General features: G+C 41.9%; 1 protein-coding gene across 2 annotated transcripts in view; it reads left to right on the forward strand.

Moving 5' to 3' along the window:
• The window catches only part of RAB6A (RAB6A, member RAS oncogene family), a 22,872-nt gene extending 4,180 nt beyond the window's left edge, over positions 1–18,692 (forward strand). The window contains exons 2-7 of one of the 2 annotated variants that reach the window (XM_009577036.1): positions 762–815; positions 2,347–2,452; positions 4,312–4,423; positions 5,612–5,705; positions 15,192–15,258; positions 18,409–18,687. In XM_009577036.1, coding sequence (XP_009575331.1) covers positions 762–815; positions 2,347–2,452; positions 4,312–4,423; positions 5,612–5,705; positions 15,192–15,258; positions 18,409–18,473 — 498 coding nt within the window. In that variant the 3' untranslated portion in view covers positions 18,474–18,687. Of the gene's footprint in view, positions 1–761; positions 816–2,174; positions 2,281–2,346; positions 2,453–4,311; positions 4,424–5,611; positions 5,706–15,191; positions 15,259–18,408 lie in introns of both variants that reach the window. The other variant, XM_009577035.1, reaches the window with a different exon arrangement.
• The last annotated feature ends 2,957 nt before the right edge of the window (positions 18,693–21,649 follow it).

The following is a 21,649-nucleotide window of genomic DNA, read 5'->3' on the forward strand; positions in this document are numbered from 1 at the left end:
ATCATCATTCTCCGGCTGAAGCCAGGGCAGCCTTATATCCCCAACAGGTCAACTCGGTTGTGTCCCTGCTGCAAACGAACTCCTAGAGCTTGGATTCACCCTCACTGCAGCCTTGAAAAATGGGATGAAGATCTTGTATTTAAAAAGCAGCTCTTGATAGCACTTAGTAGTGCTTTGCTCTTTCTCTTAAACAGATACAAGGATGTTCTATGTGAAGCTCCCACTAGTGTCTAGAAACTTGGATGCAGTTATGCTGCAGTGAGCTTTAGTATTAACTGAGCTTAGTAATTGCTGAGGCCCATGTGTGCGCGCGCGCTCTTGTGTTGCAGCAGATGTGAAGATGTCCACCTTAGCCTTAATGAAAAAGGCTTAACTTTAAGATACATTAAGTCAGGAAGAATACAGTGTGCCCAGATATCCTGTTTCAGTCGATGGATGCTAACTTAGGTCGTATGCATAAAAATCCTTGCTGATACCCATATGACTGTATGGATTAAACTGTCAATATGCATAAACTGAAGTTAAGGTTAACAACTTTTTGTGCTTTAAGATACTGTTCTGGTTATGGATATTAAGGAAACTGCTTATTGAATCTTACTTATAGAGCTATATCTTGAAAGTAAGAAAACCAGCATATTTTTCTTGCAGATGTGCTACAGGTACTGAATTCTGACGTGGCAGTAATGCTCACTCTTCTGAAAATCACTACAGTTGTTCTGATGTTTTATTTAAAAGGTGTTGGTTTTTTCATTTTTTTACAGGCAACAATTGGCATTGACTTCTTATCGAAAACCATGTATTTGGAGGATCGAACAGTGAGTAAGATTTTTGTTGCACTTCTCTATGTACAGTAGGAATGAGGATCAGCATCTGTTGTAATTGTGCAGCCCACAGTTCTGAGATCGCTTGGAAGTACAGACTGAGCCTTTATCTACCAGCTGATTCCAGATTGACAAGTGCTGCGGAGACGGCTCCCTTCTCTCTTTGGGGAAATGGGAAATCACCGTTTGGCTCATCTGTGGAGGGCTCATGAGTGCCATTTTACAAGCGGCAGAAGGTGCTCTAGTGTCATCCTCTTTGAAGAAAGGGATGATACGGATAGTTTGAGGGGTGCATAACGGTGGGAATTTGGAGAAGGGGACCATGCTTAACCCCTTCAGTTTTTGAAGTCGCAAGACAGAAAGATAAAATATAATTTGCCAAATGTTGCCAGTTAACGGCTAGCTCGATATTCTTAATATTACTTGTTTAAAAAGAAGGTTGCCTTCAATAGTAATCCACAAATGATACTTGTTTCTTAGCTCGATGCAGTTCTAGTTCCTGAAATGAAATCGCTCCTCTCTGGAAGTAAGCCTGTGGTTTAAAATGAGCTCAGATTCTTAATTAAGAAATTCAGCCATTGAGCCATTTGCAGAAGCAAATTGTGCAGTGCTGCATAAGCTTATGGTGTTGTATAAACCCACAATAAATGTGATTGCATTGAAAGTGCTTGAGTGATGAGATGTTCTTTCCATAGCAAAACTGGCCCTTGCGCATCTTGCCATACATGTTGCTTTTAGTATATCTTGCCTTTTCTTTCAGAACCTTGATGGTAAGAGACATTCAACCTCATCTGTGTGCATACTACTTTGCAGTGTGGCTAAGGCTTAAATACAGAGTAATAACTAGCATTTTTATCCTCCTTGAAAAATAGACATTAGTAGCTTTTCCAGTGCTTTGACAGCAGCTGAAGGCTCTTTAGAAGTATGGTGTGTGGTCTGATTCTTCCACCACTAATCATCCTCCAGGTTACATGTGTGAGTCCTGAGGAAGGATAGCAGCAGAGCATGAAAATCTTGTGTATGCAGAACTGCAGGTGAACATTTGCCTTAGTTTTCTTGTTGGTCCTCTCAGTTTGAAAGCTGAGCAGGTCTATTTCTCCCCTTTTGGAAGGGAAGCGTTTTTTAAAAAGCAAAGACAGCAGAAAGCCAAGATAAGTGCACATATACCAGTTTGGCTACTACTAGCGCTTGGGAGAGATTGCTGTAAAGGAGACAGTATGCTGCTGCTCCCAGTCCCCAGTCATCTCCTGCATGAGTTTATAATTTTTATCTAGCTTTTTTCAAAAAGTAAAATTTATTTACTCTTTTATTTTTAGTGGCAGTTTGGCTTTTTTAATTTTCTCCCACCCACAGATCAGGTTGCAGCTGTGGGATACTGCGGGTCAGGAACGTTTCCGTAGCCTCATTCCCAGTTACATCCGTGACTCTGCTGCTGCTGTAGTAGTTTACGATATCACAAGTAGGTATATTGCACTGGGTTTGACCTTTTTCTTATTTTTCTTGCTTGTTTGACTGATTTTGTTAGGTACGGTTGCAATTATGGGACACAGCAGGTCAAGAACGGTTCAGGAGCTTGATTCCTAGCTACATTCGTGACTCCACTGTTGCAGTTGTTGTTTATGATATCACAAGTGAGTGGGGGGAATTCTGCATTTCTAATACTCTGCCCCTTTCATCCTTTAGCCTAGCTTTGCATGTCCTATCACAGTCATCTGCTTGTTCTTCATTCTGGCATGAAAAAAAAACGTTTTCTTTTATTGTAGTCGAGTTTTAAGCTAGCCACCTGATCGCTGCTGTTGTAATGTATAAACTGTCTTACAAATGACATCATGTTGTAACCCTTTCCTATTGCATTCTCCTGAAGCCTTGAGTCCTGGCTGGTCTTGTTGCACTTTACCCTCTTTCATCTGCTTTTTCATCATAATATCACGTATGACTTTTGGTCTCAAACACCTGAATCATGTTCATAGATATCTGAATTCTTAAATTAGAGACTTTGCACTGATAGCTGTAGCTTGCTTCACTCCATTTGTCCTCCCCCTCAAAAAAAATCTGGGCATGGGCTGGGCGGGAAGTGCATTAACATCACATTTTCATTTGAATCAGTCACTTTCACATTTTGCAATATCTAAAACTTACCACTAAGCCCTTATCCTTTAACAACTGCTCTTTCATTTCTTACTAAGGTATGTACATTTTTGTGAACTAAAATATTAGTGCTTTTTCAACCCTTCTCCTTCTGTCCCTCCCCTCAATCCAGAGCCCCCTAACTTACTAGCTTTCTGTATTTACACAGAACAGAAATTTTGTTCTAGGAGAACTAAACCTTCAGACACTTTCAGTTCTAAACTGGAATTGGCTGAGAGCAATGGCCTAATTCTATACAAATGCAAAAGCGCTTGTCCTTTGATTTATAAATACAGAAGATTACAGCAAAATAAGGGCCTATAAAAGCTTTAATTGTTAAAAATAGCACTTTCATTTGAGCTAAAATTACAGGTTAGCTGTGAACTTCAAAATTTTTTTACTGACCTAGCAAATTCAATATTACCAGGTAGTAAAGAGAAGAATTAAGATACTGGCAAGTGATCAAGTCTTGATTGTCTAGCATACAATATATTACTATGCAGTAGAAGCCATTAAAAAAAATCAATACTTGTCAAGAACTGCTGCAGAACCCCTCCTTTTTTAAGTACGGAAAACTACTTTGGCAACTCTGACGCTTTTTGGGTAGCTAACTGGCAAATGCTGAGCTCCATGGCAGCGTCTATACAACTCATTTTTCCTTATGGGATGCAACTTTTCAAACAACGTACTGTCTCATTGGATCAGGATAGCTTCCTAAAATTCTTATTTTGCAGCTTTTAAGGACGTATATTAAGAAAAAGTGTCTGTGGATAGGTTAAATTTGTATTTCTTGTTCTATGCAAATGATTTGGAAACTATTTTGAACTCACTGTTCAATGATACAGGAGTTGCTAGTATGTTGTATAACCCTGATATTTCCTAGAGAAAATCCTGAACCTAGCAAGTAAAAAGTGATTAAGCTGTACAAAATGCGTAGCTGGTATTAAGTACTTTTAAGAAGCAATTAAACTGTAGGAACCTCTTGCTGTAGGTGTGCAAGTCATGAGCAGTGTAGAATGCAATATCACATCCCCATTCTCTATATAAAATATTTTATGTTGAACTGAAAAAAGGGAACTAGTCTAAAACACAGTGATTAGACGCTGTCAAAACCAAATTATAGATCAACTCACTTCAATCCCTGGCTTTGAATTCACCTGTAATGAAGTACTAGTCCATTTTAATGCCAAAGTTTTCATATACTTCAGTGTGGGAGACTTAGGGTTTCACTTGCTGATTCTTCATCACCCTATTATGCCAATTCCAGAGAATATGAAGCTTTTATTTGAGACTTACAGATGTATTTACCAGTGATCTGGGAAGGATGCCTGCAGTGATAATCCTCTCCACTGTTCTCTGTTAGATGTAAACTCGTTCCAGCAAACAACAAAATGGATTGATGATGTCAGAACGGAAAGGGGCAGCGATGTCATCATTATGCTGGTGGGAAATAAAACAGATCTAGCAGATAAGAGGTATGGAGGAATAAATCATCTTTCAAATGCTTTTCTTAATCTGCTGCTGTTTTCTCCTAGACAGCTATTTTAAAAAGAACACTTGTATTCCCACCCCCCCCTTTTTTCCCCCCCCCCCCCCCAAAAAAAAAAAAATGCTCAAGCTTGTTTTAACTATGCTGGAGATGGCTGCAACTAGAGAAATCTCAATTTTAAAACTTCTTTCATTTGGTTAAGCACAGTTTTCCAGCACGATGCTGTGAATGAGTTGAGAAACTGTCACCAGTTTGTTCAGATGTCAGGAGAGAATGGAGTGTTAACTTCAACCTGCATCAGCTAAAGTCGTTACAAATATTCATGCTTGAAAGATTTGCTCAGATAAAAACAATAGGTGCAAGTAATCCTCCCTTTTAAAACTCTTCAGGGTTTTTCATAAGTTGGCAAACTTAAATATTTTTATTAGAAGTTGTGCATCTTCAGCTTTTGCTGCATTGTGTACTCTGCTTATTCTGGGTTTATGGTATTCTTAACACAAACGAGTAAAAAGTCACAGAGGTAAAACAAAAGCGTGAGAGGGAAGTATTCTGGATTTGTTTGAAATCCCTGTTTCCTCAGAATAGCTTCTCTTGTGACCCTTACTTCAGATTTATAACATCCTATTAAGACCTGTTTATGCACACATACGCCCCTCATATACCTCATGATTTTTGTTTGGCAGTTTCCCCCAGTTTTTGCAGTAGCAGACCACATAATGAGTGGGACACCTTGCCAGGGGAAAACAGGACAAAATTAATTGGATAGGAAGTGGTTACGCTTGGTCCTTTGTTAAAATAGTTTGGTAGACTGCAAGTTGACAAGTGTTATTGGATATTGAAATCTATTGATTGCTGATTGTTCAGACATAAAAGCATAGCTTCCTCGACAGGGATTTGGGCGAGTCTAGTTGGCCCACTTAGCTGTTCCCCTGGAAAGCTGAGTTCTACTTTAGGAGCCAGGTGTGCCATAAAGTCCATCTGATAGGATGAAATGGTGATACTTGTCCACAACTGTGCTCAGTATGTGGCGTCTGTATGCAGGGAAGAAAACATTAAATGCTTTCAGAACTGTAATGAAGCAGTCACCTTCTTGGGTTGAAGATTAAAATCTTAATTTTCAAGGTGTTTGTCTTGGTTGTCTGTTTTTTTCCTAATTCTGTGTTATCTTCCACAGACAAGTGTCCATTGAGGAAGGAGAAAGAAAAGCCAAAGAGCTGAATGTAATGTTCATTGAAACTAGTGCAAAAGCAGGATACAATGTAAAACAGGTGAGTAATGTGTTGGCTGCAACCAGCCCTGAGACTACTTCTGTTAGCGCACCGTTGTGGAAATAGGACTTCCCTAGATGTTGGGAAGCCTTTGCAGAGGGTGTCACAGGGACATTTGTAGTCCATACGCAGCAAGCAACATCTCAGAGGTGAATTGTTGGCTGAGGTTCAGAAGGATCCCTGACCTTGCAGCAAATGACTTGGAACTTCTTTCCCCTTAGAAAAGAGGAATTACTGCAGAAGCTTTGTGGATACGGAATCCTACCTTCCTGGATTCTTGATAATCCAGATTTGGTGTTTAAATTGAAGGGATTAAGGCATGAGCCAAAAAGTTGGGGAAACACAGGTCTGAGGACTGGTTCTGTTATCGATTCAGTGAAAGCATGTGGGGCAAACCAGTTAAGGAGGAATGTGATAGCTTAAAATGCTTCCACTGTACAGTGAGACAATGTAAACTGGTGTTCCCACTCTGTTGGAAGGCACTGAAAGTGTGAGCAAATGTTTTTGGACAGCTGAAGCTATTTATTTCTGGTAGATGATGAGCTGCTTTTGAATCAGGGAAAGCAGTGAAATGTCTTTTGAGCTGATGCAACTGCAGTGAAGTTAGAGTTTATGTTGTGAGATGAGCTGCGGCTCTTTAAATTCTGACCTGCTCGTTGAAGTTTTAGCACTTGTGTTAATGAAGATAAATCACTTGGCAAACGGTGAACTGGTAAAAGTAGTAAACACTGTGGAACTGATCTGGTGTTTACATGAAAGAAATTTTGTTTGAGCTTATTAGTTATGCATCCAAATATACTTACTAGCAGATCATCAATAGAGAGCTAGAGCTGTAAATCCCTACTGACTCAGTGCATAATGGGATACTGCTTTTTCATTGATCTAGCAATTTCTTATATGGAGTCGTGACTGCTAAAGCATTTGGCAGCTGGTCTTATGGTAGGAGGAAAAGCAGTAGATGCAAGATGTAGAAGACATTCATTCTTGGGTGTCTCCACAGAGCAAATGCGTGCACACACACGTGTATGTATTTAATCACAAGTATATTTTATATATGTAGTTACACAAATAGTTTGTATGCAGAATTGTATCAGGAGTTGCTAAAACAGAGTTATGAATTACTTTGTACATTATAGACAGGACTAAAGGGTCTGTTATACAAAGTCAAGGGAGATTTTAATATTAGTAGCAAAATTGTTCCCTATATAATGGAATAATTAGACATGTTAACTTAGCTCTGCATTTCAGTGCATTAGCAAGCATAAAAGTGTTCGGTTCCAGGGTCCACCAATTATCCTGCCACAACACAGAGGCTGGCTTGTAATTAAGGCTTGGATTTTGTGCTGGAATCCTTAATATTTACTTAGACTAGGGGGTGTGCACTTGAGAGCAGTTGTCTCGCTGAGAGGAATGACGATGATGATGAAGCTCTATACTCCCTCTTTCCTTGAGGGAGTTGCTGTGCAGCTGACACGTTTCCAGAAGTCCATGTCCAAGCCTGTAAGGTAGCTTGTAGCTTTTGGGGCCAATTGGAGCCCTGATGATTTGAGAGGTAAGTAGGAGAATCTTGTATGGTATGCCTGTAGTCCATTTTGGCATAAGATACTGTCATTTAATAAAACATGTGCTTTGTAAAGCTACCACAGCCTTCATCATGAAGGGTGGTACCTCCATTTAATACATTATGAAGGAACAAATTTTGCCTTTTTGTGTTTTATGCTGAAGCCGTTAAGGGATTGTACTAATGAGATTGTCAGAGCATAAAGCCATTTCTGTAGCTGTAGCCACTTGCACACACTGTAGAGAAAATTCTTGTATAACGGAGGTCTAGACAAATTATGCCTCTGAATTCAATTGCCAGGTTACATGCTGCAAGACTACTTCTGTGAGAAAATAGGTTTGGTAATTCAGCTCCAGAAAAAAAAAGTGGTAGTGGGAACATAGGGGCTAGTTCCCTCTGTATTAAATGGAAGATTTGGTGTTCTGAGACATAATTCTTGTTCTTCACTAACGTCAATAAACAGTAGTATCTAAAAAACTTGGGGCTGTTACGTATCACTGCATCATGATCCGAGTGGGTGCTTCATGTAGTGTGAAGTCTTCTCAGAACTGGACAAGAAGACAGATTTTAAGTGACTTCATTCTCTGTGTAAAATATCAAAACAAAAGATACGAGTGGTTATTCAAAAAGAACTAAAAATGGATTTTTCTTCTAAGTTTTGATCCTTGTGTTGCAGGCATGGTCTGGGATTTTCAGGAACTTCAAAGCTATTCTATACTGCAGAATATTTGAAACTCTCATTTTTTTATTAGTTTAATAAGTAGTTGTTGAAACAATTCTCCAAGGATAAGACTTTGATACCAGTAGTTACCTAGTTGTCTATTTTCTTTCCAGCTTCTCTATTGAATGGTGTGAATTTATTTTACTAACTTGTCAATAAATTCTTCCCCAATGAAATGGGAAAGCGTATGGGTACAACTGCAGAATGGATACGCTTCCCGTAACCTGTATAAAATCTTTCTTTAATAAGCTGAATGCAAATTTGGCCTTCCCCTAACTGATAACTTCTATCTGTAATACATTCTGATTCTGCAGAACAATTACTGTCCAAGTTAATTTTCATACAGGATTTTTAATTCAAGTGTCAAATTATTTTAGATACAAAGTCTACATATAATGAAACACATTTATGTAAAAATTAAGGTCACCTAGTGCCGGATATTAAATATTAATGTAAAGGTGAATCTTAGACTAGTGATGAGTCATTGGTTTGTCCAGTAGGGTGTAAGTTCAGATTTAGCAATTACCATGCAGCTTTGATACTGCGTACGACTGAAATTTGTAGATTAGAGAATATGAACTGGTTTGTTTTGTTTAGTTTTTTCTTCCACACAAAACTGTCGCCTCCCAGTATTAAAACTTCTCAGGTTGTCAGTTCTTCACTTGGCAGCCTTGAGCAGTTCAGAAAAGCTGACGAAACGCTGCTGTTTCCCCTGTCCTCTTTTCCCAGCACAAAATCTGTCTCCTGGATCTAAATCCTGTGCCCTGGGTTAGAGGTAGGAATAGCACAAGTTAATACAGAAGGAGACTTGGGATGAAGTTGAACCCTCAGTCCTCCATTGTTGGCTTCTTTGCATTTCCATCCCTTTCACATTAAGGTTTTGGTTTCTGTGGGGTGTCGGATGTAGACATCTTGGTGCTACCAATTCCAGAGTGAGCTCTTGTTTTCACTGATGCCTCCTGTATGGCCCACCATAGCTTCCTCGCTTTCTTTCCATCCTGTCTTTCAGGTCAGAGATGTGAATTCCAGTGTCACTTGTGTGCAGGCAAGTCCTGGAGACATGACTTGCAACCCATCTGCCTTCACTGCTCTAGGTCTGACTGCCAGGCAGAGTTAGCTGGAGCAGAGGCAGCAGAGATGCCGTGGGGCACTAGCCAGTACGTGGGAACCTTATTCCGGTCTTGGTCAGACGTTGAAGAATAATGTCATCTCACAGGTGGTGAATCTTAGTGCTAGTGCTACTTGTATTTGCCCAAGCACTAGGGTTCTTCAAGGGATGCTGTCCACAAGGTTTCAGAATCAGTATTTGCCCCATTAAGGATATGGAAGAAGCTTAATTTCTTGTCCTGCTCGGGGAGAGTAATGGCTAAGACTTTTTCACCTCCTCGGCTGTGTCACTTGTTTGCTAGCCGTCAGTGGGAAGCCACGGTACTTTTGACCTTGTGTGCTACTTTTAGCTTCTTGTTCATCCTTTTCTGCTGGAAGGCAGCACTGATAACACGAAAAGGGCGCTGTCTTCAGCTCTGTGCTCGCTGTAGCTATCCTACAAATCCAGAGTGCCTGGCTTTATAGTGTGACTCCAGAAGGTGAGTTGCACCATACTTCAAACAGCATGTATTTCAATGCCAGGATCTTCTACCAACAAAGAAATAGAGGGGAACATAGTGCTGACAGGCTTTTTTTGCCATTCCCCTGTGGCATGAAAGGGGACAGCTCAGAAGACTGCACCTCAGGTAGCACAGTACTTGCGGACTGAGGTGGAAGTGAGTAACCTGTGGCTTGGTTTAGAGGCTCAGACATGGATCTCCATGTAGTCTCTGCAGAGAATTAAGAGGATTTGCAGTCTATGTACGTGCTGGCTGAAGCCTGGACATGGCAGGCTTTCATTTTATGACTTCTCTGGCATTTCTTTTCCCCGAGGACTGATCTGATGAGCTTCTGGGGCAAGCGTCATCTTTTCTAGTTGCACACTGTCAAACTAGATTGTAACGTAGAGCTGCTGTGTGCTGTTGGATCTGTTAAGGTAGAGCTGTCTCCAGTCACCAGGGTCCTATACACTTACTGTTCCTTCTGGCTTTGGGGAGGGGGTGTTGAAGGAAAAATGAGTGGATGATTATTACGGAGTAAAAATGGTGATAGTATTGTTCTGGGGTTAAATTGAGGGAAAAAATTGGCTTTTGGATCCTGCAAGTTTCAGCAAAGGCTGATTGCCAGGGGAGCCTTAGGACTGAGGAGAGAAGTAGATAACTTGCTTGAGTTAATGCAGAGAATCGTAGTCTCTGATTCATTTTATTTGTCAGCCCTGAATAAGCTTTAGAAGACTTAGAGATTCATGCTCTATCTCGGCAGTCTGTATTTCAGGGAATCTTATTGTTAGTCTGTGGATTTCATGCCCAGAATATGTCAGGGTTCATTTTGCTGTCTTGTAGAAAGAGAGGGGAGGGAGAGCCCTGAAGACCTCCTTACAGCGGTACCTGGCACACTTCACGTTTGCTCTCAAAGAGCCACAGGCTGAATATGGTATTTGGCAGAAAAACTTTCTCACGGCACTAGCTAAAGGACCATGGCCCCTTGAGTAACCCTGTTTTCACGGAGCTGGCTGCATCTAGCAGCTTGGCTCTTTCTCCTGTCTTTTGATTTTTGTCTATCTGATGGGCAAGAATTATTCTTTGAGTTGCACTGCTCTCCTCAGAGAATGAGAATTAGGGAAACATTTTTGTTTGCTTTGCGTTGGGGAACAGGTTTCTTGCCTGGCTTTTCCATCTGGACAGTGATCCTCCTGTCCTTTCCATATTGCTGCAGGAGTGTTACAGTGAAAACTGTTTTATGCCTACAGTCGTTTGTGACACTGATCTGTTGGGGATTTGTTGGCTGGAGTAGTAGGAGAGGCACAGTTTGGCAAATGAGTTGAAACTAATGGCGAGAGATGAGGGGTTTTTTTGGAGTTTAATCAGGAAGGAGATTGCAGGGTTGAATGCTGAAAGAGACTTTGTGTGACTCAGTCTTTCAGATGGCTGCATTTAACTCCTGCCTTGGGAAAAAAGTCCTGAATGCTCACCAATGCATGTGTTTTTATACGCATACACATATGCACAAATATATATACATATATGTGTGTATATATATACTATATTATATATGCATATATGTGCGCAACTGCCTGCGACCTTTTTCAGTGAGATAAGACTGCTGGCTTGGGTCCTGAAGGCACTGCAAAGCAGTAATGTGCCCGCATAGAAGGCTGCTTTCTAACCATCGTGAAGTTTCCCTAATTGGATTTGTTCACATATGCTGTGGCTGATAAGCAGAAGGTTAATAAGAAAGTAAGTTGATTTTCTTAGTTGCCAAATTCCTTATTTTAGTCAAATAATTTAGGGGAGGAATACTGCTAAAGGCATGATTTTATTCCTGGTCTTAATGTAAAGAAAGGATTACTATCTTTTAAACACTGTCAGCAGCTTGGTTTAAATGCAGTAATTCCAGTTGGTTCCCATCAGCTGAGTTTTTTTAAGACTCCCCACCCCCTCCCCTCTGCATCGCTCACTTTCTACATATTGTATAAGGGGGAAATAAATAGCAATGCCGCAGTTTAAAACTTTTTTTTTTTAATGCTGTTTTCACCTAGGGTCTCAAAGCCTGTGAAATCAGCAAAGACCTGTATGAAATGATGCATTTCCCTCTTCCTATCAGAGCAAAGATAGCAAGCGAGCATCTTAATTTAGGCACATTCTGGTAGGATTGTGCCAACCTCTGTTGCATATCTGTCCTTAAAACTGATGGGAGGGATCTTTTTTCCCCTCAAACCTTCTGCATCAAGAACTGGGTCAAAATTACTAATCTTCTGCAGAATATGAGCAAAAAAAGCAGTGTAGTGGAAGGGTAGGTAAGCTCATTTGCTCCATTCTTTACCTCTAATGTATCACTTGCGTATCAGCCGGAACATGTGTGTTAGAGGGGCAAGAGGTTTAACAGATCTTCCCCTGCAGAGCTAATAGGGATAGATGTAGCTATGAAGTGATGTGCCAGAGCGGAGCAGAGTTTACCATATCATCTATTTATGCACTGGCATACCAGTACACTTCTGAAAGCATAACTGTAGATGATATTTGAATATTTTGCAGTGCAGTCTGGTGGCTGTCCAGTAAGCCTTTTTTCTTTTTTGCCCAGAAGTCATAAAGCTGTTTTCCTTCGTAAAATTGAAGTTGAGATCCGTTAATCAACCTGTGAAAGCTCATTGAATATTGGACATTTTGAGAGTAGAAGTAATTTTAGGGACAAAGCCCAGTAAAGAAGGAGAGTCAGAACCTTTTGTACCCAAATGTGATCAAGTCGGGAAGTATATTGAAGACTGTTACAGGCAAAGAAAGCATCGAGACTGCAAAGTGCTTGTGGATTCAAATATAGTACTAAAACTTTTAAGGCTTCCAGAGGAAGATGAGATTGAGTATCAATTACTTCCCTGATCATCTCCAAGATGCAAAAAACCTTACAATGAATAGTCTAGTTCTATACTGAGTGAATGAAAAGCCTTTTGAAAAGTAATGAAGCTAAGAAGGTTGGCAGTGCTGTCCTCTTACCTGATTGGAATGGCAAGGAAAAATAATGCTGATCGTGAGGATGTGATGAGAGATAGCTCTGAAAGTCTGCAGCTTCTTTCTTCTCCACCATTTCATTCTTATAAGCCAAAGTGCTCATGTCTGACTAGTTTTAAAATGCTTGGAAAATGATAGTCACATTGCTTTTTCAAGCAGAATTAAGAGTGAAGAGTGGTGATGAGATGAGCAAGCAGATACAGTAACAAGAAGTGGTGAGCTCAATTGATGGGACACTTTTTTGTACAAGGATTACAATTAGATCAATGTCTAGCTTCTCCCTGTGTCAAAATTATCTTGATTCTGACCAGGAAGTCTCTCTTGCTTTTATACTTTTGGGTGGTCGTGCGTTCCTGCTGTCTGTTCAGCATTGGTGGCTAGTACAGTTCAGCATCTGGAATTTTGACATGGTCTTTGTTTCTTCGTTGTTGGTATATGAAAATTTGCCTGAACTTTTCAGTGAGGCTGGGAGGCTCAGGATAATGGCAGAGGTTAATAGAAACTTAGATGGGGATACTAAGCTTTTCTGCTTTGAAATTTTTGGCTAGAATTAGTGAGATACATCAAGAACTGACTTTCCAGACCCATATCCTTGTTTCAGTCCAGATTTCAGTGTATGCCCACAAAATGGTATTGCTGTTGGTGAAAAAGGGTTGAGGATGCTGGAGATGGTCTCTAGAGTGGTTGTGAGGGAATTGCAATGAAAAGCAGCTTTGCTGCCTTCCATCTGTCAGTTTTGTCTTCTCCTCATGTAGTAGTCTCTTCAGTCAGTAACAGATAGTGGTGACAGCAAAGGTCAGACACCAACAAGCATAGTGTGTTTGTACTATTGCCCTGCAAGGGTCACAGCCCCACCTGACAAACCTGGGGGCTTGTTCGTGATTAGCTTGGGCAGTACTTGTCAAGCTGATAAAGTTGTCTTAATGTCTTCCCAGCGTCATTTGGATGCTTGGGGCCAAATTTGCAAAAGCACTTGGGCACTGGTCTGCAAAGCTGTTCAGGTACCTACATTCATAATATAAACAGACAGACAGTGGCTTGGCTCAGTTTTCTGTGGAAAGTGGGTCACTGGGAATAAATGGTTTAGCTTTGTGTCATTTGAGGAGAGGACTGAGATAATGTGCAATAATGTCAATTTAACACATTAAGGCTGATGTCAGACTTGCACCAGGAGTTTTGGGACTCCCGAGCTGCTGTTGGGCATGCAGTGGGGTGATTTTAACACACTGATGGACAGAGGTGTTGGGTGCTTGGAAACATCTAGTGTCCTGGATGCTTGATGATGTGCAGGCAAGAAATATATAGTAGTAAGAATGTCTGTAATGGTGTAAAAACATTAATGCAATGTATGTCAGATGCTTTTGTACCTGGGTGTGTGCTAAGCACATCAGCATGGGACCAAAACTCTACTAGGGCTGTTCTCCAAAGGTAAGAAACAATTAGGTAATCATTTGATAACCCTGATGAAGAGCAAAGGCTATTCATCTGTCCATCAGATTTGTCCTGTCCTCCCCTCCTTCTGTGCACACACTCACCGAGGCACACAAAGAAGAGAATGCTACTGTTGAAACTTGTGTGGTTCCTACCAATTGAACATGGCAGCTTCTCAGAGAAATCACACTCAGCTGAAGGACAGTCCTTAACTGTGCTGTTCCTGTGCAGGAGAAGACTATTACGGGCTCAGGAAATTCAAGTGAATTCTCATTCATTAGTAGTGGGCAAATCTTAGGCTCCTCACCCAGAGGGTTAGGGAAATGCCATGTGGTGGGAACCGCAAGTCTGAGCCTTGGGGGCAAAGGTAGGAAATGTGGGAGAGGGAACTGGTCCCATTCAGTCTTACCTCTCAGCCTCCTTCAAGTTGAATAAAACTATGAAGAGAATTTGGAGCTAAGAAACTGCAAGAGCGTCCAAGTGAGAGGTAGGACAACTGCTTTGGGATTGCAAGTGCACTTGACACATGTTCCTGTTCTGTGTTTTATACCGTGTGTGTGGGCTGGACGTACAATAACGATGGAGTGGACACCAAAAGTTGAGGGTGCTCAGAAAAGGATTGGGCAAATGCCTGAAAGAAAGATCCTTTGTCTGGGTTCATAGGGAGCCTGAGCCACAGATACGTGGAGCCTGGAAGAAGATGCTTAAGGGATGTCATTACGTGCATGCCCTATTCTGAAGCTCTTCTGTACATGCCAGCTTGGCCAATATTGGTGACAGACTTACTGTGTTTGACTTTATCAGTGTGTCCATGCTCCTGTGTAACTAATAGTCCGTGGAGGTGTGAAGGTCGAGTTCCCACCTGACATGGGGAAGTTGTTGAGGTCTATGGACTGTGCCAGATGTGAGGTGGAAATGCTGGATTCCAAACAGAGCATATTTGCGGAGAAGGTGGTAGAAGGTTTGCTGCTTGTAGCCAGTAACATTTATCTTCAATAACAACAAAAATGTGGTTTGCCATTTCCTAAGAATAAAGGTTATATTTGGTGTCAGGCTTTTTGGTGTAAGCAGTGTAAATAGTACCGAAGGATGTATTGAATCATTGTTTGAACTGTATCAGCTGGGGTGTGCACTCTTTAAAGTATGATTGTTTTGATCTGTTCCCTGTGTGTTTTTTGCAGCTTTTCCGACGCGTGGCAGCTGCCTTGCCTGGAATGGAAAGCACACAAGACAAAAGTAGAGAAGACAGTATCCTTTATGCGTCTGTGCTGCAATTCAGTGGTGGCAAAGCGCTGCCAGGCATTACCGTGGATGAGGAAAATGCAGGCCCTGAATAACAAGGATGAAGAAGGAGGGAGCAATCTCTCTCCTGCATCCCTCAGTCAGCTTATGGACATCCCAAAAAGAGACCTGAGAGGGGGAATAGGGGCAAGTAACCTTCGAGCTTGAAGTACTGAGGAAGAAGGCTTGGTGGAGTAGAAGGCTGGGACTAGGAGTGTTAAGGGTGGAGGCCTCTACTGTAAAGCAGGGGAAGTAGGGATGCTTAGGGCTATGAGGTAGTATAAAAGTGAGAACAGCTGAATGAAAGCTGAGGGGAGGACAACGGGAAGGTGCAGAAGGGTGCAAACAGATCCAGAAAGATTCTTTGCTTGGCGTTTGAGCAGGTTGGATGTGGGGAGGGAGGGGGAGACTATGAAGTGGGAGAAAACAGCTGCAGAGGCCTGAAAAAAAAGTCTGCGGCTCTTGTAGATCTGAATTGCAGAATCCTAGAATAAGCTAGGTTGGAGGGGACCTCTGTAGGTCCCTTCTCCAACTCTCCTGCTCAAATCAGGGCTAACTCCAAAATCAGGCCAGTTTCTCAGGATCATGTTCAGGGAAACTTCAGAAATCTCCAAGGATGGAGATCCCATAACCTCCCAGGGCAGCCTGGTGCAGTGCTTGACCCCAGACAGCTCTGGGCAGGCATCTCTATGGTCTGAGGGAGGAAAAGACTCAACTGAAGGGATCAGCCTTGGGAAAGGGAAAGGTGGTGGAATGAGGGATGAAAAAGGGATAAAGCTTTCTGCGTAACAAGCAGTATGGCTAAATCTGAATTTCTTACCTGGCCAGCTGGGTGTGTTTGGGGAGGGCAGTTAAGCCCATGTAGGTGCTTTTGTTGGGTGGCTGGTGACAAAACCGTAGGAGCAGTTGTGGTTGTTCAGCATAGCTCTGAAGGTGAAAGAAATTCTGTGGTAACTGAGCCACTTCCTACAATCTCTGCTCCACCTGAATACCTGTTTCTGCTCACTTGGGTTAGAGAGGAAAGGTAATGCAGAAGGTGGAGAGGGCTGCCTGCCTTTGCACGCAGCTCCTCCTGCAGCAAGAGTGCTGGATGGGAGGTGAATGGGCAAAGAGTGGGGGAAATCACGGTGGGTACTTCCAGGTGGGAGCAAAGAGGGGTTGCATTGCATCTTGATTGAAAAAGTTGACGAGATGCTAGAAGTGGGTGAGCTTTTTTGAGAAGAGGAACTTTTTCAGGGTTGTCAGTTTTATTTGCAGCAGGGATCATGTAGCTGGCAGCTGGTAAATGGAGGAGAAATGGTGCTTTGGAAGAAGGATGCGGCAGGAACTGTGGGAGGGGGCAAGTCTGGTGCTGAAACTACATCTCCTGGAGAGCGTCTTACTGCATCTTACTGCAGGGGAAAGGAGAATTTAGGAAGCTGTGGATTTCAACTGCTAAGGCACAAGCTTTGTGCGATACGGACTTGATTGATCAAAAATATTTCGTTGTACAGATCACCAAAAGGTTAATGAGCAACAATATTCATGAGGATGGTGGTAGAATGCACAGGCACTGGCTGATGGGCCTGCAGTTTCCCTATCAGGGAGTTTGATCACCAGTCTCTAAATGGGGGTGTAATAGGGGCACTTTGAATTTGACTCCCTGCAGACTGCAGATAGCAGAAATGGAATATAATTGTTTCCCAGGCAGCTGTGCTAGGATTAATGGGCGAATTCTCCATAGACTTTTTTGCAGAACATTGAGGGTTCAAGGATCTTGAACTGCTGGTGCTCGGTGATGAAGCTGGCAAGGCTCATTTCGAGCATCTGTGACTCTTAAATGTGTATCGAGGTTTAGATGAGCGAAACAAATGGACCAAATATTTGAGATGAATTATTGGTCTTGTTTCCCTTTTTAAGTTGATTTTCTCCCAACCTTTATAAAAAGCAACTTCAACTCCCTAAAGAAATAAATTGGAAGTACCAGCTGTGTGACCTATTTGTCTGTGTTAACTGATAAGAGAAACGCTTGAGACTTGTGCTGAACTGTTGTGAGTCGGATTTGGGGATTAGTGTTCAAAGCTCCTCCTGTGAAAGGCTACGTAAGCATTGTAATTGAAGGGCATCAGTTGGGAATTCGAGTGCCACAAAGGGAGGAGTTTATCACAAGCTGGTTCAGACCAGCAAGGTCTCCAGCGACCTTATGTTCTTGTTGGATATTAGCTGTCCTTGTGAGGGGCGAGTTCAGGGAGACGGCAGGGGTTTCACGGGCTGGCGGTGGGGTGAGCAGAGCAGTTTAACTGGAGGAAAGATTGATGGGAAAGTTCAGGATGGCATGTACAGAGCATCGCATCTGCGAGCTGCGGGTGGTGTGAGTACTCGGGGGTTAGCGATGCGCACAGTGTGAGAAGGAATGGCCTCGCTAGAATATGTTGCTGGGGGATTCTCTTAGCAGAGCACACACTGCCAACTGTATTCACACCCCTTATTCAAACCCAGACCGGCTCTTCTGCCTGCCCCAAAGCTGAGTGCAGACAGGGGAGTGAGAGGGAAGTACTTGCCAGTTGCTTGTGAAGCGTAGGGGAGGAGGAGTCTGAGAAGGAAGCGAGCTGTCCTTCCATGGGTTCCTCCAGGCTCCTGCTATCTCCAGGGCTTAGTTGTTCCTTGAGCCAGCAGGTTGACCCCCCTCCTGGATGCCCATCAGCTGGAGGTGCTGCTCTCAGTGCTGGAAGACTGAGTCTAGCATTTATTTGAAACTGGGGATTTTGGAGCCATTACTGGTTCCCTCTGAAAACAGTGATTAGACGCTTCAGTGTATAGATCTTTAATTACTCTAGCAATCGCTTTGGAACAAGAAGAGATCACTAGGGAAAAGCAGGCTTTGGTTAGAGACAGGCATTTGGGGTCTGACGTTGTTTCTGCTACGTACTTAAGAACATGCCAGGGCAAGAGGGGCTTCTGAGAAGCCTGTATCTCGGCTTTGGTTTGAAGCTGGTCTTTTCAAGAGCTTTTGAAAATACTTTTAAAGTATTTTGGTGGGAAATACTGAACTGAAAATGCCAGTCGAAGTCCTGCCCTACCTGTGCTTGGTAGGGAGACCGAATTGGATATCTGTTTGCCTTAACTTACTTCTTCCAGTGATTGACATAAAACTGGAAAAGCCTCAAGAGCAGCCTGTCAGTGAAGGAGGCTGTTCCTGCTAATACCATGTGGCTTCTACCTTTCTCCAGAACATCACTGCTTTCCCTCCCTTTACTCTTCATTGACTGCAGTGTGAATATTGGCTTGAACCTTCCCCTTTCAGTAATAACGTATTGCAGTTCATCATCGCTGGCTGTCTCGTGGAGATGATCTATTAGCTTCACAAGCACACACACACACACACAAAGAAAATGTCAGTGTCTTCATTATTTATAAGAAAAAAAAAGCCAAAATATTCCAGCATATTCTAGTTATAACTTTAAAAAAAAATAGGTACAATTTCTTAATATTTGTTCCTTTTTTAATATGTTATGATATTGCACTTTGAAATGATGGAAACTGAGTAAGTTTTGAATTGGACTTAGACGAGATGTATGTGCAGAAGAATGCTTGCAAATCTTACCCATTTGATATCTCTAACGAACTGGAAAAGACTAGACAGCAGTCAGAAATGCAAGCGGAGGTGGCGTATGCCGAGGGTTAAATGCTTATCCTTACAATAATAAAAAAAATTAAACCCAAGCTCTTAATCTTTTGAGCAGAGATAGTCTGACTGGTTTTCAAACCCCCAAATGTTTTTGGAAACCAACCTTAGCGGGGGTTTTGACACCATGAAAGGCTACTGGATTTTTTAGTTCTTGCAGAGGCAACGTGAACACATTTCCAAGAAAGCATACTGAGAAGTGTCTTTCTGAATGGGATGAATGGCTTCTGGAGGGTTTGGGGGGGAAGGAAAGGGTGGATGTGCATTAGCAAAACACTTGCAGGAAACAGGGAAATATGTTTCGAGTGCGAGATGAGTTTTAAGAGCATTTTTTTTCCTTTTATGTAGAACACCAATGAAGTAAATTATTACTGCCCGAGAGATGGGAACGTAACGTTTCGGCTGTTTGGAGGAGAAAGCGTTTTGCTTCTTTTTTTTTTTTTTTTGGGGGAAATTTTAAGTGAATTCAGGACTGGCACTAAAACCTGCCGAAGCGGATTGAAACCTTTTAAATTTGGCAGAAAGAGGAAAGATCAGCTGCATTACCCAGTGGAGATGCTGTGTTCACAGGCCAGTTCACGGCTGGGAGAGAGGGGGTGGCGGAAAGGGGGAATTGCACCCGCTTTTCCATAGCGTGATTGTAGGTCGACTGGGGAAGGGGTGTTTCCTTTGATCAATCAGAAATCTAGTAGAGAGATCTTAGATGGAAAGGAAGGGCGTTTAATAGGATGGAAACCAACTTATGATTATGCAGATTTATGCCTTTATTTTTTAGCATTTTATGTTCAGTCTTCCAAGTTGGTTTAGTTTGGTTCACTAGAGCTGTATAGTTTGGTTAAATAACTAGTAATTTAGTTTTCTATTTAACTAGGCTTACAATTAACCATTTTTCTTTGATATTTATTTCTTTGCTTAATTTTTTACTATTTTGAGTAATTATTTTTTGTTTTGTTTTGCTGAGGAATCCGTTTAGAGCTTTGCTGATGTTGCGAGATGTAGCTACCCGAGAAACACGGAATCGAACACACTAGAAGTGCACCCTTTTAATCTTTACTAGTCATTGTGAAGTTGCTGTGTAAGTTAATAAACACAATTGTAAATACATTGTTTGCTGGGCGAATATGGCTGAGTTACAGTGCAGGAAGGAATTCTTGAGTCTGTGTTGCGATTGCTACTTAAATGAACAATTGCAAGCAAATATTCAGGCTCCTCCTTTGTTGTCTTCTGCCCCTCTACCATCTAAAATAACCACCTGGGGAAGAGAAAGGGAATCGTCCTCACCACCACTTTCACCAGGAAACGGGCATAAAAGATTTGGAATTCTTCATTCCTGAAATGAATGCTAGACTCGTGCCCTGCCCTGGGTTTATAGCAACTCTGCACAACAATAACTTAAAGGCAGAATGAGATGTAAAGTGCTTTTATAATGCAATATTAAAGGCGAGTTTTTTTGACGTGGCATGTCTTGAAATAAACATCAATGATATGTGACAAAGGATCATTCTTTATTTAAAAGAAACTCTTGGGGGGAAGGAAACCTGGCTACTTTTCCTGTATTGTACTGTTCTTAACTGTGCAAAAATGGTTCATCTTGCTGCTTTTTCGTTTTGGTTTGGTTTTTTTTTTTCCTCCGGTGGTTCTTCATGCAAGTTACGTTGGTCATTATTTGGCTGTTTTCCACAAGCACATACTTTTTTGCTTCTGATATAACCAAATACCTACATTTCCCGTAGTTACAAGCTTTAAGCACTGGATTTGCAAGGAGCTGGCTTATCATGTATGGGTTACGGTGGACGAGCAGCTCAGCTGCTTTTAATGGAAGCCGCTTGTGGAGAGCGGCTGCATGTCTGGGAGCAGGTTTGTTCAATGGGCCCGTTATAACTTGCTCTAGAAAAAGGTCTGGAAAGGAGCGTGTCCACGAGCTCTGTGTTCAACACAGCCCAGTGGTTGCAGGAACAAGGACAAGTCGCCAGTTGTTTGGCACGTACCCCAGGAGGGCCCTGAGGTCTGCTCAGGACAGCCAGGTATGTTTAACCTGTGTCCTTGCTGATAGTCAGTGCTTAATGTGACTACAGGACTCAATCCTGTCCTAATCTCAGTTTTCCAGAGAAAAGACACTTCCAAAGTAAGCACAGGAGCAACACAATCTTAATTTTTTTTTTTTGCATCATAATTCCTCACGCCATCTGTCTAGCAGGTTTTAGGTTTTAATTTTATTTTGCTCCATCGACATGGCCAGTAGAACCATGGGAACAGACTTTTTTAATGATGATTTTGTAAACAGTGAAGGTTTCTGCTCTGTTTCTTTTCTCCCCACTCTGGCTTGATTGTTGTACAGTACATTACGCAGCTATTCCATTACTCATTTTTTGTCTTGATACAAGTAGTTGAAGAAATTGTATAAGGGGAAAAAGGTTCCTTTTCTTCATGTTGGAATGTCACTGGTACCTCAGCTCTGTTTGATAATATGAAACAACAACAAGAAAAAAAATCCTTAGCGCTTGAACTAAATAAATACCTGTCTCATTGGAAAGCTCTGGGTCTCTTCTCTAAGTATGTCCATCAGAACGCAGATTCCTGGGGGTGCAGGGTGTCAGGCTGCTGCTTCTTGCTCATGCTTTTTCGGTTTGAAGTGCTGCAGGAGGCTTTTTTAAGGGCAAGAGTAAGTTGTTTGGGTTTTTTTTTTGGGGGGGG

The sequence above is a fragment of the Fulmarus glacialis genome, unplaced genomic scaffold, assembly GCF_000690835.1.
Source record: "Fulmarus glacialis isolate BGI_N327 unplaced genomic scaffold, ASM69083v1 scaffold12094, whole genome shotgun sequence".
Taxonomy (NCBI): domain Eukaryota; kingdom Metazoa; phylum Chordata; class Aves; order Procellariiformes; family Procellariidae; genus Fulmarus; species Fulmarus glacialis.